The 19,359-nt window shown below is 43.2% G+C and overlaps 1 protein-coding gene across 1 annotated transcript in view; it reads right to left on the bottom strand.

Moving 5' to 3' along the window:
• Nucleotides 1-2,002: 2,002 nt before the first annotated feature.
• The window catches only part of emsy (EMSY transcriptional repressor, BRCA2 interacting), a 30,305-nt gene continuing 12,948 nt past the window's right edge, over nt 2,003-19,359 (bottom strand). The window contains 14 exon segments of the mRNA XM_034177693.1: nt 2,003-2,750; nt 3,411-3,824; nt 3,994-4,530; nt 4,969-5,123; nt 5,895-6,050; nt 7,431-7,596; nt 10,674-10,844; nt 10,847-10,894; nt 13,746-13,919; nt 14,627-14,763; nt 14,839-15,012; nt 17,771-17,920; nt 18,436-18,654; nt 18,894-19,122. Coding sequence (XP_034033584.1) covers nt 2,568-2,750; nt 3,411-3,824; nt 3,994-4,530; nt 4,969-5,123; nt 5,895-6,050; nt 7,431-7,596; nt 10,674-10,844; nt 10,847-10,894; nt 13,746-13,919; nt 14,627-14,763; nt 14,839-15,012; nt 17,771-17,920; nt 18,436-18,654; nt 18,894-19,122 — 2,913 coding nt within the window. The 3' untranslated portion in view covers nt 2,003-2,567.

Genomic DNA, 19,359 nt, shown 5'->3' on the forward strand with positions numbered 1-19,359 from the left:
CTTGATCTCAGCAGGACTGAACAGTGACGGATGGTCGGTCGTTCTTGGACTGTGAATCAGCGCCTGGTCACACGGTGACTGAGGTCTGTTTCCACTTAAGTAGCCACAAATATTTCCCGCCGGCTCTCTGATTCTATCACGGCTCATATCATGAGCAGGAAAAGGAGGTGCAGCTGGTACGAGTCCAGAAAAACTTTGTTTTGTCTTAAAGAACAAAACAACAATCTGCTGAAAACATTCGGACTCCATCTGAACTGGGAGGGCACGAAAGGTCGCGACCTTTCCTGAGCACGGACACACCCACATCTTGGTTTTCATTCTTTGATGTGATGATTTGAATCTGTGCTGCAAAACTAAATGAAGCGTCTGTGAATTTGTCTCATTTCATTTCCTGAGGACCAGCAGCAAATCTCAGTCAAACTCCTCATGAAGAAGCTTCAGGCAAAAACAAACAACCTGGGCTGGTTTACATCATCCTGACAGGTGAACCTTGATCTTCATTAACAACTGTTCCTGGTGAATTTTGAAAGCTCTCTCCATATTGAAAGCTTAACTTTGATCCTCATTAAAAGGTGTACCTAATTGCAAGCACTTACATTTGATCCTGATGACTGACCTTTGATCTATATACCTGAACTTTGATCATCTTACTCATCCTGATAGCTGAATTTTGATTTTCATTAATGGCTAATTGCAACCATTTAACTTTGATCCTGTTGACTAAACTTTGATCCTAATTACTTGCTGATAGCATAACTTTGATCCTATTAACTATTCCTGATTGTGAGCAGTAATCTTTGATCCAGATACCCGAACCTTGATTGTCATTACTCACCCTGAATTAACATTAATGACTGGCCTTTGATTCCCCTGCCTGAAATTTGATCCTCATTAACAGCTGCTCCTGACTCTGAGCACCTTCAATCCTGATGATCAACCTTTCATCCAGATAGTTGAACTTTGACCCTTGTTCCTCGTCTTGATAGCCGAACTTTGATCTTCATTAACAACTGCTCCTGGTTTTGAGCACTGACCTTTGGTCCAAATTCCCAAATGTTGATCTTCATTAAAGATTGTTCCTGATTGTGAGCAGACCTTTAATACAGCTACCTGAACTTTGATCCTCATTAACGACTCTTCCTGATTGGAAGCACCGAACTTTGATGCAGATCACTGAACTTTGATCCAGAGAACTTTAATCTCGATTACTGATACTGATATCTGAAATTTGATCCTCATTAATAACGGTTACTGATTGTGAACACTGACCTTTGATGCACTTGACGTTGACGAGCTGACGTTGATCCTCATTACTCATCCTGATCGCTGAACTTTGATCTTCATTAACAAAAGTTAATGACTGGAAGCACTGACCTTTGATCTTCTTTACACATACTATCTGAACTTCGATCAAAGACCCTACAACTTAAGGAAAGATTTAAGATTTTACTTTTTTAAAAAATGCCAGTTGGAATTAAATTTAAGATCAACATTACAAAAACCAAAAAAAAAAAAAAAGAAAAATTATGTAAATGGGTGAGAGTTTGGGACAAATGTACCCAAATATTTATCCTAACACAAAGTGTGTATCCCCGAATGTTCCGGCAACAAACAAGAGATCAGTTCCAGAGTACTGACCTTTGATCCTGATGACTGACCTTTGATCACAATTAATGGGCTGTGAATAACTCAAGCCCAAAATTCAGGATCAGGAAAAGATAGGATCAGAATCAAAGTCAGAATCTCCCCTTTGTTCTGGATTCACAGGAGAATGAACTGGTTCTGCTTTGGCTCCGCCTCCATCCAGTTTAATTGAAATCACTTCATTAGTTTTTGTGTAATCCAACTTAAATGTAACGTTGTTTTAACTTCTGATTACGATCCACAGCTGAATTTGGATCAAGGAATTAATTTTGAACGCGACGGCCAAAAACCTGAAAAGAAGGAATTTCTGTAATTCTGTAAGTTTGTCTGCTGTCAAAAAGGAACAAAAAAAGTAATCCTGGATTTGACCCTTTTTTTTTATTATTCTGCACAACAATTGAAACAATTCCGACAAACCTAAATCCTAAATGTGCAGATTCCTGTGAAAACACAACACGGTTAAACTGAACACAACCGAAGACGACGCGGCACAAAAATCACGTTCTACAAAAGTCACCTGTTTGCAAGAAAAACCAAACATGGAATTTTCTACAGCAGAAAAAATAAAAAGCTTGTTTTGAACGGTTTTAAGGCCACAGCCGGGAAAAAAAGTCAGAAAAATTAATGTTTAGAGGAAAAAAAAGTGAGAATAAAATGAACAGAAGAATGTGGACGATTCGGTTTAAATTAAATTAAAACGTTTCTGATGCAGCACCAAAGATTTCAGTCAATAAAATCAGAATTACATGTTAAACAGCTGTCTTCTTATTAATCGTGAAGTACTGTGTTGCTCCGCAGTACCACAGTACAACGATACTATGGAAGAAAATACTGCAGTTTGTCTTTTTCAGTGGCTTTAAAACACCACCGATTTGATCTACTTTACAGAAGGGAAAAGGAGACGGTGTGGATACGGTCTGTGTCTACGGCTGGTTGGGGGGGCTGGTGGCGGTGGCCTCGTCGTTGCTGCTGTCCACTTCCTGCTCCATGGGACTATCCTCCTCCAGCTGCTGACTGGTGTAGTTGGTGATCTCCAGGAAGCCGCTGGGCTCCACCACCACGTTGGACTGGCTGGAATCTGGCAGGATGGAGTACTGAGGAATCACCTGCACCGAGCGCACACACACACACACACACACACACACACACACACACACACACACACACACACACACACACACACACACACACACACACACACACACACACACACACACACACACACACACACACACACACACGTATGTCAGTGTGACACCTCCACAACGCAGCCAAGAGGACGCAGGCTGTCATGTCAGTGAGTGTCAGCATGTGAATCCTAAACGCGGTTCACCTTCAGGGTTCATTTAAAAGATTTAAGTTTTATCAGTTGATCTACAACAAACTCGTTTCAGATCCATCAGGTCTGATCCAGACTTCTGCACGCACATTCTGAAGACACGATCAACACCCATCATCTTATCAGCACTGCTCTTAATCTGAGAAGACATAACCAACATCTGTCCTACACTACGAGGACAGACCATTATTTATGGAATAATCAGCCTCTGTTCACTGACTGGATAATACTGAATTCTGAAAACCGAACATCTTGTCCGCTGCAGCTTTTAGTTTGCACACGTGTGTCTTATTACTCAAACGGCTTTTATTTTGTAGACATGGACAACCTATTATCGCAGCTTTTATTTTGAAACCCCGGTGAGAGCAGTGCGCTCCACACAGACGGGGTTCTGATGAGGACATGAAAGACGTTTTGATGGCGTTACCTCGATAACGTCCAGGTTGTCTTTGCTGCGCTGTGCGGTCAGTCCCTGTACGCAGCTGAACTGGCTGTGCTGAGTCTTACTGTGGCCGTGATGCACTGAGGCGCCGGAGCTGCTGATGAACTGACCCGAGTCCAGCGTGCCTGAGACCGTCTGGACCCCGACCTCCATGGCTTTGCCCAGAGGGCCGCAGTCACTGGAGGAATCCACCACCATGGGTTCGGTGCTCGGATCGATCTCCGCCTCCATCATAGAGATCTTCAGGATGTCAGACACTGAGGGTTTGTCTCCAGAGGGGCCAGAACTGGACTCTGGGATCAGTTTGGCGGCGGCCTCACCAGCACTGAAGACCGGTGACGAGTGGTGCGGGCTGCCAAAGGTAATCTTGGTGATGGTGGCGCTCTGTGTGATGATTGGCTGCAGTGAACAAATGCTTGTTAACGTTACAATCATATGAAATTATTGGTGACTTTTTTTTAACTGGTGACAATCAATCAGAAAACAACTGCTTACAAAAATTCTAGATTCTAAAATGCGGCATGCAGCACGCGGCGTGCAGCCGGACGCGTGCAGCATGACCCCCCACCTGGCTGGTCTTGTCCGTGCTGACTGGGTGGTGCGCCTGCAGCGGTGGCGGCTGAGACATGGGCGTGTGCAGGGGCCTGTGGAGGGACGTGGGTGCCTGCTGGAGCTTTGGCAGCTGTGGGGTCAGTAGCGGTTTGGCTGGTGTGACCAGGGCAGCGACCTTTGACACAGTCTGGGCCGGTGGCGCTGCAGGCTTGTCCTTGGCGGTCAGGGTTAGGGTTTGGACTTTAGGCTGAATCTGCTCTCGTAATTTGGGCAGTTTTTTCATCTGGAGTGGCGCAGAGGAAGAGGAAGGCAGGCTGACTTGAGGTTTGCTCTGCAGCTGCAGCGGTGGCGGCGGCTGCGTGGAGGCGGCACCATGGCGGATCTGCTCAGCCTCTGCCGGCGGCTGAGCCGCTGACAAAATGGCAGTTTGTTTCACAGCGTCTGCAGCAGGCTGACTGGAGCGGTAAAACAGGCCGGTCTGAGGGTCCAACGTGTCTCCTTCCAGCTCGCCGACCTCTGACCCGGGGTCAGGTTTGCTGTGGCCATCGGACGGCTGCAACACAAGTTTGTGTTTATTAACCCACGCGGGAAATGTGGCTCACAAAACAGCACAAATCTTTATCCATCTATTTTTCTCACTTTCATGTGGAGAAGACAAAAAGTGTCAAACTCGGACTGCCAGTTTGAAGATGTCACCACAAACTTCAACAAGGAACTTGAGTAATTATAACGTCACTCGTTAGCAACACCAAAATAAAAACAAACAGCCCCCCCGACTTCTAAATTAAACAGGACAATTATTTTGACAAATTTCTCAACAAGTAAAGGAACTTAACAGGATCATTTTGAATCTCGTCTCCTGATGTTTCATCATCTTTTATTACAAAGTTAATTTTAGACTCCGCCTCTACAGCTGCAGACTTTGCAGAACGTGCGACAGTAAAAGGTTGTCGGTTCTTCTCTGAGGGTGTACGGGCGTGTGCCGGCTCACCGTGTGGCTAAGCTGCGACACTGCAGCCACAGCGGGAGCAGGTTTGGTCGCCAAGGTTACCTGACCGCTGCTTTTGTAAACCTTAGCTGGCTGCTGAGTGGAGGACATGACCACGTCATTGCCTTCTGAGGCCACGCCCACTCTGTTCAGTTTACCTGTGGCGGGAACACAGTCATACCGTCAGCTGATCAGTAAAAAGAATAAAAATAATAATCTCTGCGCGCATACATTTAAATAAACAAACAAATACATTTAAATGTACATAATTAACCACAAATAAAAAAAATGATCACAATTTAAATTTTGCACTTTACAAATGTATTCACATTATGTCGGCTAGTTAACGCAGAATCAATCCCCCCAAAAAAGTAAACCATATTTTCTGCAGTCACTTTTTTTGGTACTAGTTTGGGAGGTCCTGCAACTTATATACTGAAAAATCATGATTTTGTTATTCACAATAATAATTATTTATATCGGACTTGCACAGGAATCAAACTGCTAAAGAAAATAAACTCTAATAATAAAAGAATAAATGCCAATTATAAAAGTACATGTCAAGAACGCACAGAAATCTCAAAAAGCTGATAACCCAGAATAAAAGTGCCACTTATTCTCCAGTGCAATGTATATATGGATTTTTTCTCTTCAAGAGCCCTTTTTCTAGCAGACGTGACTTGTACTCTGGAAAATATGATACTTCAACATTACGCGTCACTAAATTCCTGCCCATTTTCCCTGCAGCACAAAAAAAGTCCACACAAAGTGATGTTAATCGGTCAAAGAGATCAGATTATGTGTCAGAAAATGATCTGATTCAAGTCCATTCAGACCAGAATATGAACGCAGATGCACGTAACGTGCACGTGCCCACAACATGCAAATTGTGCAGAGAGACGGTGGAAACACAATGGCGTGTGCGGGACCTGCTGAGGGCTCGTCTGTGCTGAGTTCGGCCTCCGAAGTGGACGGTAGGGGTGACTCTGGGCCGGTCTTCTTGTCTGGGCCCAGCTGGATGGGCACGGCCATCTGGCTCAGGTCGATGGTGTGCTGCCGCGGTTTGGACTCTCCTTTGTCTTTCACTGTCAGGACAAACATCACTCATGAATGATTCTGATACTGACCTCTAGCACTCTTTCTGCTTCATCAGACTCTGAAGCGCTGCAGGTTCTACACACATTTATTGTAATTACCTCCGCCAAGGAGGTTATGTTTTTTTGTGTGTTGCATCCGTTTGTGTGTTGCATCCGTTTGTTGGTTGGTTGGTTGGTTTGTTAGCAGGATTACTCAAAAAATCCTCAACGGATTTCAATGAAATTTTTACCAGGGGTGTATCTTGGCCAAACTTAGAAGTCCTTAAATTTTGGTAATGATCCGGAACATGATCCGGATCCAGTAATTTTTTAAAGGATTCTTTATCATGGCAGGATAGGGCCAATTTCAACATTTTTACATATAACTTCATGAAGACGGGTCACAAAGGCTGAACAAAAATTAAGTTACGACACAACAATAATTTAGCATTTGTTTCTCCTCATTGAATAAACTTGTTATTAAAAAAAAAAAACGTGTAGTTCATGTAGTTTCTCTTTATAAATACATTTGCTGAAGATCTAAGAGTTTAACCCTCTGGGGCCGACACCGTCGTAGGCGGCTGAGACCAAGCTTTACTAAATTATAAATAACTTTTTAATGATATGAGATAGAAACTTACTTTTTTTTTTGCTGAAAAGTTAACTCCGCGGACTTTCGACCCACCGTCCACCATCTTTGTACTCCTCATAGAAGCTGTGTGATGATGTGAGCAATGTGAGTGTCCAATCGGAATTGGTTCACCGTCACATGGTTTTCCAAAATCCAATCGTAGGGCAGATTCACCTCACGTGACACACCAAAGACTGTTTTTAGGAGTGATGTGTTACTAGTTTATTATAGTTTGCTGTGTGTTTTGAATAAATGTGTGTGGAAAATTATTTTCCACTTTACGTTTTCCTTTCTTATTTTTGATTGTAAACCTTTATTACACTTAAAAAACACAACTATAGCATATATATTTTGAAAGTACAGGTTGTCCTGAAAAAAAAAAGAGACATAAAACTTTATTGTGGGATGCAGGGACAGCTGTTAACAACAATAATAAATCATTTATGCCAGGCGAGTGAATTGCCCAAATTATGCCCTCGGACCACAGAGGGTTAACCACTGAATCTGAAACATGACGGTAGATGCGTGGAAACGACATGGAATAAGTCTCTTTGCCAAAGGGTATGCCATGTGACATCAGTGACCCTATGGCCTTGGCGGAGGTTTGTGCTCTCCGAGTGCTTCTAGTTTAATTTTTTTTTTAAACCTGGTGTTTTGACAGAAACTTTTCATCATCTAAATCAGCAGCTGCAGAGAAGCCTTTACAATGCTTCCACTCAATCTTTATCACCCCCTGCTGTTCACAGCTAAAAGCTCACCTGTTGTCTGCTGAAGCTCCAGCAGAGCTTTGATGGTAGATGCTGCAGAGTGGGAATCCCCGCCAGAAACCTCCTGGTAGATGATAGTGGGGCTGGACTCCACACCCACTTCGTGCTCGCTCCACTCCTGCTCCCTAGGGGGCAGCACGTGCACTACAGGCGGGGGCTCTGAAAGCACAGGGCACCATCTGATCATCATATGAGCAGAGCGGACGCTGTCCAGCATCAGCGGTTTGAAACGACGGCGGTGAGAAGTTACACGTGAGGCAGAGCTCTAAAGTTACGTTTTCATTTAACATTAAAAAACAAAACAAAACAAAAACCCAAAGGCAATTAATCAGAACTACAACACAGATAAACTGAAGTGGAACGACAACAGTAATTAATGCACAGTAAACTGGAAAATAACAGATGAACAAAACTCAACTGTTCTTAAAGTAGACCTGCACTGAAATAAATGTGGTCAGATTTCAGAAAGAAATAGCTGATATGTATTTATAAGACCCTTGTGAATGCAGTAAAGTAAATCTGTAAGCCCAAATTTGTAATTCAGCGGAGAAATCTTCGTTTAAAAATGACAAATTTGCAGCTAAAATTTAGCCCTCTGTGAAAACAGTTTGTACAGCCGTATCATTTCCATGACGTCAGGAACAAGACAACGCACTCCCGCCTTCAGTCCGATCCCGCATTGAAATTGATTTTATCTGTTAGTAATGTTACTTATACACGTCCTGGTTTCAACATCCAAAAGTAAGCTGCAATGAATGTGCGATACAGATCTGTGTGCTCAGATCAGCAACGACATCGACAGCGGGCGCCGTTCTTCCTCTCCCGCTCTCTGCCTCCGCTGCGCTTATTAAGTCTGTGGGCTCATTAACGAGCTTGTTAACCGCCGACGTGGGCCACTCACACAGCCCGTGTCTGCTTTGCAGCCGGTGTTGTGCTAGATTCAGCGCACAACACCGGCATCACCTCTCTGTCTACTGAATGGAGCTGCAGCACACTTGGAACAAGTCCAGAGACTACGCTCGCCGTTTTGATGTGAAGCGGCCGGTACACCTGTTGCTGCAAGGACAGACTTCTTGCGGCAAAATCCACAGCACCGCACGTCTCGGCAATCGGAGCCCCAGAGCTCCATGGACGCTGAGAGAGGTTTATATATTTTTAATGACTGGGATTCTTTGCGGGTCTCGCCTCCATATCCCGCGATGGTACCGGAAGCGAAAGACAGTAGATTTTCATTGCGACACCACTCAATCAAACGGGCGTATGAAAAAGTCCCCCAAAATAATTTTCAAGCGCAAATAAAAGAAACGTGTACTCACCAAATGTGCCGCAAGACAATATGAAGTTTTAAAAAAGTAGATCCTTCCGTATAAGACAAGAAAAAGGTGCAGATGCAAACTGACGTAAATCCACAAATTACAATTGGCGCAATGCATGCTGGGAGAGGGTCTTGTCCGTGACGTCTTGGCAGCGTCCATGATGAGAGGGACAATTTGCGGAGGGCTAAATGTTAGCTGTAAATTTGTCATTTTCAAATGAAGATTTCTCCGTCGAATGACAGATCTGGGCTTGCAGATTTACTTTACTACATTCAGAAGGATTTCATGCGTAAATGTAAGTCATTTTTTGTTCAAAAAAATCTGACTGCATTTTTTTCAATGCAGATGTCCTTTAAATTTGATTTTTAATAAAGGCCACTGTGGTATTGTCACGAATTACAACAAAATCAGATACTTCTTAAAAAACGGAATTTTAACAATCCATCATGTGAATCCTACCTGACTAATAACTCATCATATTAACTCTCAGACAGAAACTTAAGAATAACTTTCAAATTTCACAAAACTAACAAAATTTGGCTTCTACTGAAATCCAAACATTTTTGTAACATGTTGCAAAATTACAGCTCATTTTAATGAAGAGAACATATTTATATGGGGGAATTCCGTGGTGAATATTGTCTTTTCCTTCTTATGCCGTCGTGCAGATGGACTGCAGGAGAAAGTGTGTGCTTGAGGTTTTGAGATGACCTGTGACCCACTTGCGCATTTTCGGGAAGTGCATGCTAATATCCGTAAAACGTCTTGTAAATCACTTCAGAGGTGTTATCTAGTTTCAAAAACAGTGTTTTTAGATTTAGAAGTGTTTATTTCTCACCAACTTTTACAAAAAATACTTCATGCTGTGTTTCTTTACTCTGATTGGCTGTCACCGTGTCCTTCCAAACATCCCTTACACAGCTCGGGGAAGCCCCCATGTGATCTATGACAACACTACCAAATATAGGTCATAGCATCTGATCGTTTGAAATTCTCCCCTTCAGGGGTTGAAATTCTAAATAGTTTCCAGACAGTGAAACTTTTGATTATATTGGCAAAATCGTATTATAAATCCCTTATTTAAATGCTAAGGAATAAAATTATAGTGATGCCAAAGAAAGTTACTTTTATGACTTAAATCTTATAAACCAAAAGGCCATATAGCTTTAATGAATGAATTGCTGAGATTCAGACGAGCAGCATCACTCATACTGTGGGGGAGCGTTGGATGTGGAATACCAGAATGTGTTTTTGAGGAGTTATAAAACACACTCCTCTGATTTTTTAATTAAGATCTGTACAGTATGTTACAACCAGAATTTAATTTTGGGTCAAAAATCACTGATAGATGCACAGTTCAACACTGTTAACCATCTGAAATCCACAGAAACACCCATTTCTAACATCATCAAAGTTCTCGAGACTCAAAAAAAAGAAGTCTCTTTTTTTTAATCCAACACTGAAAACCGTTCTTAATTTTTAACTCTGCTTAGCAGAGTTAAAAAGTGTAGTTAAGATTATGCTAGAAGAAAGTATATTCCTGTGAATGTGAGCTCAGATTTTAAGGTTTTGTTGTTGATGTATAAGGACGTGCTCTTATCTTATAAACTGTCTTGTGTGCTGCACTCTTGGGAGGTGAACTCACACTCTTCTCCTACGGTTAAGAAGATGTCGGCAGGACGCAAAGCTTTTTATTACCATAGTCCAAACCTGTGGGATAATCTACTGATTTACATGAGAGGTTCTGCTGAATCTGTTAAATGTAATCCTAAAAGTGTTTCATTGGGGGGGGGGGGGGGGGGGTGGGGGGGGTCAAAATTAGGAGGTCCAAGAAGTATTTACCTCAGGCTCTCAAAAGAGTTTCGTGAAAGTAAAATTTTTCCAACATCTCAGACCTCGCTGGTCCTCCGGACCGTACCACTTGGACGCTGCTGTGGGAGGAGTCACTGGGCAAACTGCCAGCTTCGGTGAAGAAGAACAGACTCGTCCTTGTGGACCCCGTCTGGGCCTGAGGTCTGGTACCTGGATGAGATCCACTGAGCGGGTCACCTGCATGCAGCGTCTCAGTGACCAGCTGCCTGGTCCTCTGCCTCGCTCAATCATGGCCGTCTGGAAGACGGGCTTCGGCTTGATAAGAACCTGAAGGAAACACCGAACATTTACCAATGTGTTTCCGATTGTTCCGACACTGCAATAACCTAGTCACTTATCGTAGTACGACAACTTTTTTACATGCACTGTGTTACCTGTCTGCACAGAACGTCTGTGTATAAATGATCCATTTCACACTTCCGGGATGAATTTGAGGGTTTAACACCCAGTGTACACCTCGCCGGTGCTGAACGCATTGTTTACTTATTCACACATACTCAGCACTATAAAACTAAAAACTCATATTTACAGGGACTCTCTGATGTGAGATTGCAAAGTGAACTGATGATGTTCATCATGGGGGAGGGTGGGGGGTGGGGGGTACTATGTCACTTAATCTCTATGTGCCATAAAATACATGACAAAAGTGAAATGAAAACAACCATTAAATGAAACAAAAATAAAACACTCATGGGGGAGAAAAAAAAAAAAAATACAAAACCTCAACCATGCTTCACCTCAGGCAGCACTGGTGTCTGCAGGTTCACACTAAAGCCCAATTTATGTTAGCCGCATCTGCAACTCTGTAGCCATGCAGAGTCCTCTACGTTGTTACGCACCTCCTCTGCGCCCCTCTCTGTAGCCCTGAGGTGCACATTCCAAAAATTACAATTACACATCAAGACGACAGACTGATGGGCCTGTGATGTCGGCTAACTACATCATTTCTAGACTCAATTTTCCAGTTTCACAATCCAGTTTTCACATCCAGTTTCACAACGTAGATGTAATAGTAGGACAGTTTTCACAAATACATTGCACCCCTACTGTTTGGCGGTGAATTGCACTGCACCACCCCACCAATGTGTTAACCCGATGGAGAACTTTGAAAGGGTTCACAACTGTGTCGAACTGATTGTTTGGCCAGAGTACAGAGTAGATGCATAAAAGGCTGTAACCCATTAAAACGCCAGTAATCCTTTCACTTGCGTCTGTCTTGCTCGAGAACACAGAGCCGTACAGCTAGCACACTCTGGTTTAAAAGGAGCAGACAGGTGGTGCTCTGATTGGCAGAGATTAAGTTCAGACTGCAGCACAATCATGTTTCTAGTAAATTATTAATCCAACTCGTTAGCCCCCGGCGCCCAGCTGCTGAAACAATGCGTTCGATTTTGTGGCCAGTGTCAAAACAGGGCCTTCTGGTTTCTTGGATGCCGTTATTAAAGTTGCTCAACCGTTGGCTGGCATCAGCTATGTTCATGATGTCGAGAGTCTGTGAACATGAACACATGCTGTGAAATCCCGACAGGGTTTCCATGACGACTCCAACTGAAGGTATTTTGGTAAAGTGCCTTCTTGTTCATTATAATGACCGTCAATCACTGAGTCACATTTCCATCCGCTTTCGCTCACAACTGATACGCCACCTAAAACACAAGTAAACAAACACCCACTCAAACACCCCCCCCCCAGTCTTTTTTTTGGGCAGGTTCAGTGATGATGAATTAGTAACTTTTGGTTGTACCTCATAAAGTGTGTGTGTGTATGTGTGTGCTTCCACATGGCTATCTGCTGGTGGCGAGAGGCGACGGTGGTTTTCTGAGCTCACCATGATGCTTTAGTTACAACATTAACCGGTCTGGGATCCATTTGTTTTCACATGCAGAACCGATACTCCAGGACTGAAAATCCAGATCAAGGTGTTTGAAATGATAACTCTGTGGTCAAAGTCACATTACATTTCTTATCTTTTCACCAGTTCTTCAGGAATTTATGTTCCTCTGACTGTTCCATGTGAATGGCTGATTAAAAAAAAAGAAAAAGGACTGAGAAGCAGAATGAATTTAAAGGCTGACTCTACTATTTTTGGTGAGAACATCTGACACTGAAATCATTACATATGGCTTGTAAGTGGAAAAAAAGCAGCTTTGTGAAGCTATTGTGGTACAAAAGTCACGTTTTTCTTCTGAATGTTACAAACATATGACGAGATCTCAAAAAACAGTTTCCATCTGCAGTTTGAAACACGGATGTGAGAAGAATGACTGCAGCGACACGTCATTATCTAACTGTGCGCTACAGCCACTCGTGGGCGTTTTCTTTTTAAATCACAAAGTATAATTTCACATCCCATACTTAGAATTTTCAGTTTTTTTTTTTTTTAAACTAAACAAGAAATGAACTGACATTCTACAGAAAGAATCCCCTCTCCATTCATCGTCAAAAACAACTAAAAACTGAAAAACGCCCACAGTGGTTTCACTCAGCAATACACACACAGACAGACACACGCACACCCTTTCTGGGGTGTTGTGCAGAGGAGTATACACTGGTGTCCCCCTCTGCCACATCTATGACACCACAGAACCCCCGTGGATCCCAGATGGCCACCATCAGGGCAGACAACTGATCCATCCCAGCCTTTCAGGTGAAGCGTGGGCGTGTCCGTAATCATCTACTTATGTTACTCATCATTATGCCTCGTCTCATCCCCCCCCCACACATCTGATCTTAAGTTTGTTTTGTTAATTTAAGTCATGGAGTGCACTTTATGAGCACATGCAGGCATCTCCTCGTACTGTATTTTTAATGGTTTGGATGCGTGTTGGTTCTTTAACTGGTCCAAGAAACAAACGCAATTTTGTTTGTCTTTGTGTTTTTTCTTTTTTTATACAGTTGTAATGACACAAACTGATGTTGCTGATCTTCTGCGGTGACAACACTGTTGATACCAAAGAGCAGTTGAAAAGAACAACCTCATTCTCAAACATCACTACATTTCTCTGAAGGATAAAACTCAGCAACGACAAAATGTCACTGGTGGACTAAAAAAAAAACAAATTTAAATCAGACAGGAGTGAAAATGTGCAGAGGAGCGTCTGATTTTGACAAGAATCACCTGCGTCTTGCCCTGCTGGCCGTAGACGATCTTTGTTGGGATGATCTTGGTGGCGGTGGCCTGAGAGCCAGAGGTCAACCCTTTGGGCTGGGTGACGATCATCTTGGTGATGGGTCTGGAGGCTGTGATGATGGCAGGTTTGGTGCCCTGAACAGCCTGAAGGCTCTTCTCTCCCTGAGGTCAAAGGTAGCGAGCAACAGGAAGAGCAAGACGTACAAAAGCCCATCAGGAACAATTTAACACCATAAATCCATCACGTGCAGTGCATAAATCCTTTATGATGTAAGACTTCAGCACCAAGTTTGAACTACAAAGACTTCATTTTTATAGCATATGGCTCATTTATGTCAGTAGGTGGGGGGGGGGGATTCTGACTATACCGCCCAACCGTTACAGCACTTGTTGATGACGTCATCGACACACGTCAAAAGTGCTAACCACAACGCTTTGTTCTGAAAAATGGCCAAGAGCACAAAGCACGTGGTGGGGGAGGAGCTTGTGCATCGTCCATTATATGGACTTGGTTTGGAGTTAAGGACTCAAATCATGAGCAGAAAAATATAATCTGCAAAATATGATGGGCGACAGTGACTGTAAAGAGCAGTAATAATGAACAATCTAAGGGAGTTTTTTTTTGTTTTATTTATTTAAAATACTGGCATCTTTATTTTTGTGCTTTTTAAGAAAGTGAAAAAAGTACAGATTTCCTGCCAAAAACGTAAACAATCAGGTATTAAACAGCAACAGGAAACCACCCAAAGTCAAAACTTGCAATTATTATGTCTCAATTTGGGACGGATACATTTTGGCAAATGTTCTCTAAACTGCTGCAGTTGCTGGTTAAGAACAACAATAACATGACGGCGTGGTGTCTGACTGACCCCAGCGTTTAACAGCGTGGTGACCACGTTCTTGCCGGGCAGTCCCTGGATGGTTGTTCCTTTACCGGTGGTCTTCTGAACAACAATAACATTGGGCTTGGAGGTCATCGGGATGGTGGTTATCTTCGTTGTCGTACCTGTGGGACAGGGATGGTGGAGCTGTTAGATCCAGACATTTAGGACAGACGGACATCGTGTCATCACCGACTCACTGGACACAATGTTGCTGCTGATGATCTTTCCTCCCAGCGTGGCCAGAGACTTGGGCACCACTGTGATAATGCTACCACTTGTGGTCTTCACATAGGTGGTCCCACCAGTGGAGGCAGCTAATCTGGCACCGATACCAGGTCCGACGGTGGGCCTCGTGTAGGTGGCCTGACTAGCTGTAAGAGTAATAGATGGAAAGTCGTGTTATAAACTGGGCTTCTTCTTACTGATAGTCTGTTGAAGGGACATCACCAGCACAGAAGACCTAAATGTTCAAAAAGACCAAATATGTAATGGAGAGATTTGAGCTCCAGACTTCTCAAACACAAGGCCTGTTCTCTACCAGGTCACCCAAAGGGGAACCTCCGTGACACTGACACGCTCGCTTTTGCTGAATTTTGCTTCAGGTCAGCTGAGGGAAGAATTTTTGAGTGACTCAAACAGACAGACTGAGTGCTGCCAACAATATATCTTACCGTCATCAACGGGGGCGAGAGCAAAACAGAAATTCATACATCAACCGTTACAAAGCATTTTGACTGAAAATACACCTTTATGATGTCACTAGCTAGGGTACCAGGCGCTGCCCGGGTTAACCTGTTTTAGACATAAGCCAAATGCCAATCATTTTAATCAAAACAACTGCCCAACATTTGTTTTTGTAATGCTGATGTCTTGCAAATATAATAGTTAATGGGCTAAAGTTTGTCTAGCAGAACTATAAGAGGTGGACTCCCCAAACTAAGTGGAAATACTTGGTTAAAAGACAAACACATTTGAATTCCTTCATGCAGGCTTTGTTTTGCAATCAAATTTATAACAAAATTACACACAAAAGGTAGGTAACAGTAAATATAAATGAATCAAAATTGAGGTAGTGGTGTATTTCACTGTTTTTACATTGCAATTTTACAAACATAAAATGAATGTATTCAGACAGGAAGGCAAACTGGGTTGTACAGGACAGTCAGGTGCTTAACAGTTGAGAACATAAAGTAGCTGAAGGAAGGGATTAAATAAACAGAGATGGCTAACACATATACAGGGCTGGAAATTTGAATCTGCCTAGTCATACCCACAGCCGGCTATTTTGGGGGTAATTTTCAGTTCAACTTTTAAAACAAATGGTACCAGTTTGTTCCCCATGTCATAATCAATCAATCAATTTTATTTATATAGCGCCAAATCGCAACAAACAGTTGCCCCAAGGCGCTTTATATTGTAAGGCAAGGCCATACAATAATTACATAAAAACCCCAACGGTCAAAACGACCCCCTGTGAGCAAGCACTTGGCGACAGTGGGAAGGAAAAACTCCCTTTTAACAGGAAGAAACCTCCAGCAGATTCAGGCTCAGGGAGGGGCAGTCTTCTGCTGGGACTGGTTGGGGCTGAGGGAGAGAACCAGGAAAAAGACATGCTGTGAAGGGGAGCAGAGATCAATCACTAATGATTAAATGCAGAGTGGTGCATACAGAGCAAAAAGAGAAAGAAACACTCAGTGCATCATGGGAACCCCCCAGCAGTCTAAGTCTATAGCAGCACAACTAAGGGATGGTTCAGGGTCACCTGATCCAGCCCTAACTATAAGCTTTAACAAAAAGGAAAGTTTTAAGCCTAATCTTAAAAGTAGAGAGGGTGTCTGTCTCCCTGATCCCACAGGAGAGGAGCCTGAAAGCTGAAGGCTCTGCCTCCCATTCTACTCTTACAAACCCTAGGAACTACAAGTAAGCCTGCAGTCTGAGAGCGAAGCACTCTATTGGGGTGATATGGTACTATGAGGTCCCTAAGATGGGACCTGATTATTCAAAACCTTATAAGTAAGAAGAAGAATTTTAAATTCTACTCTAGAATTAACAGGAAGCCAATGAAGAGAGGCCAATATGGGTGAGATATGCTCTCTCCTTCTAGTCCCCGTTAGTACTCTAGCTGCAGCATTTTGAATTAACTGAAGGCTTTTCAGGGAACTTTTAGGACAACCTGATAATAATGAATTACAATAGTCCAGCCTAGAGGAAATAAATGCATGAATTAGTTTTTCAGCATCACTCTGAGACAAGACCTTTCTAATTTTAGAGATATTGCGTAAATGCAAAAAAGCAGTCCTACATATTTGTTTAATATGCGCATTGAATGACATATCCTGATCAAAAATGACTCCAAGATTTCTCCCAGTATTACTAGAGGTCAGGGTAATGCCATCCAGAGTAAGGATCTGGTTAGACACCATGTTTCTAAGATTTGTGGGGCCAAGTACAATAACTTCAGTTTTATCTGAGTTTAAAAGCAGGAAATTAGAGGTCATCCATGTCTTTATGTCTGTAAGACAATCCTGCAGTTTAGCTAATTGGTGTGTGTCCTCTGGCTGGGTCAAGTGATGGCTTTTTAAGTAATGGTTTATTTACTGCCACCTTAAAAGCCTGTGGTACATGGCCAACTAATAAAGATAGATTGATCATATTTAAGATCGAAGCATTAAATAATGGTAGGGCTTCCTTGAGCAGCCTGGTAGGAATGGGGTCTAATAGACATGTTGATGGTTTGGAGGAAGTAACTAATGAAAATAACTCAAGACAGAACAATCAGAGAGAAAGAGTCATAAGGATTCATAATATATATATAGTTTTTAGGGCTACATATAGTTTGGGAGTTTATCCCAGACAGACAGAAAGACAGACAGAAGTGGCAGCATGAAAAGCACATGGTACAACAATGTATAGTCTGACATAAATGGCTATTTTGGGGTAATTTTCAGTTCAACTTTAAAAAAAATGGTACTAGTTTGTTCCCCATGTCATAAGGATTCAGAATATATATAGTTTTTAGGGCTACATATTATAGTTTGGGAGTTTATCCCGGAGAGTCAGACAGACAGACGTAGCCCTTTATGTATATAGAAAACTTAAAGGGCTGGACTGTGGTGGTGGACCACTCACCTGTGGGCTGGGTGACCAGTTTTGTAGTCATGATGGTGCCATTGCTGCTGACAACCATGATGGGGGCGGAGCTGCTGCTGGCCAACGCCACTGATGAGGGTTTGGGGAGAATCTTACTGGGCTGAACCTGCTGAGTGATGATCTTCACTCCTGCACACAAAACAAACAGCAGCATGCGTCGGCAACACTCTCGTTTCCATAGTAACCTCAATGAAAAAAGGTCATCTGTCCAAAAAACAACAAAAAAAAAACTGCTCTAACTGCTCATTTGTATGCGCACACACCCACCCACACACACACACCTGCAGTATTTATTTCAAAGCTGAAACTGATAACTGACTGACAGGAAGTTACATAAAGTCAGACATGGGTACACTGATGTGTGCGTTGCCATAGTTACCACATTATAGAGAACTGATCATTGCTGTGACCCGCACACAGACGCCTACATTTATTTGTCATTTATCTGCTAAACTCACATCAACATCACAGACACACAATCCTCTAATCAGTCTGTTTGGGGATCAGTGGACTGAGACTGGTTCTGATGCGACAGCTTTACGCTGCATCATGTGATCAAACAGCGAGTCCACTTGAACCACAGGAACCGGGTCAGATGAGACGAACACCAGTGGGTGGACACTGCTCCATCTGTGAGTGTTTACCTGACTCCTGTTTGATCTGGATTGTGGGTTTGGAGCTGGGAGAAGTGCTTGTGCTCTGGGTTTGGCTGGCGGTGGCGCCTCCTAGTGGCGAACTCTGCTGCAGCTGTTTGGGAGACTGCTGCTTGGGGAACTGGGCCAGGATCTGAGTGGGTGACCCCACCAGGGTTTTTGGTGAGGGGAGTCTGGCTGAAGTGACCTTCATTCCAGCCGAAGCACCACCTGCAACAGGAGACGGCGTTGGTGAGACCAAAAGCAGAAGACTGGCTGAGCTGCGCTCTGAAGCCAAGTGTTTAAAAGTCCTTGAGCAAAATTCTGAACCATTAAACTGGTCACCTGCTGGGGAAGACTGCCCCCTGCAGGGCTAGACGCAGATTACACATTTGTGGATTTATAATGAATATGAAAGAAATGCTCCATGTGGCAGAATGTGGAAGTGCAACATCAGACAGAGGACATACACGGTGCAACGGTGGACATGACGACCGAAGGAGTGGAGGAGACGACTGTGGTCACCGCGATGGTGCTGGAGGACGGGCTGGAGCCGGCGGGGAAGACAACTGTCGGTTTCTGGGTGGGTGTGGTCAACATGGAGGTGCAGCCTAGCTTTGTGTTGCTGTTGTGAGAGTGCGACTTAGACAAGATATTCGGCACGAAGCTGGAGCTCGGAGAAGTCGTGACGATGATCACCTGAGCAGAGATGAGACAAGGGTTTGGTTTCTTTAAAGCACCTTTAAACGTAAACCAAAGTTACAGCACGGGAAGGATGGGGGCCTTGAACTTGGCACGTTCCACAATTCATTAAGAATTCACACTGCGTTTAATCCACCATTAAAACTACAGTAAAAACACTCACTGTTTCTGTTTCTGCTAAAAAATACTTTTAGCAGACTGTGACAGCCAAACCAAACATGAAACTAGCGGCAC

The sequence above is a fragment of the Thalassophryne amazonica genome, chromosome 9 (assembly GCF_902500255.1).
Source record: "Thalassophryne amazonica chromosome 9, fThaAma1.1, whole genome shotgun sequence".
NCBI classification, from domain to species: Eukaryota; Metazoa; Chordata; class Actinopteri; order Batrachoidiformes; family Batrachoididae; genus Thalassophryne; species Thalassophryne amazonica.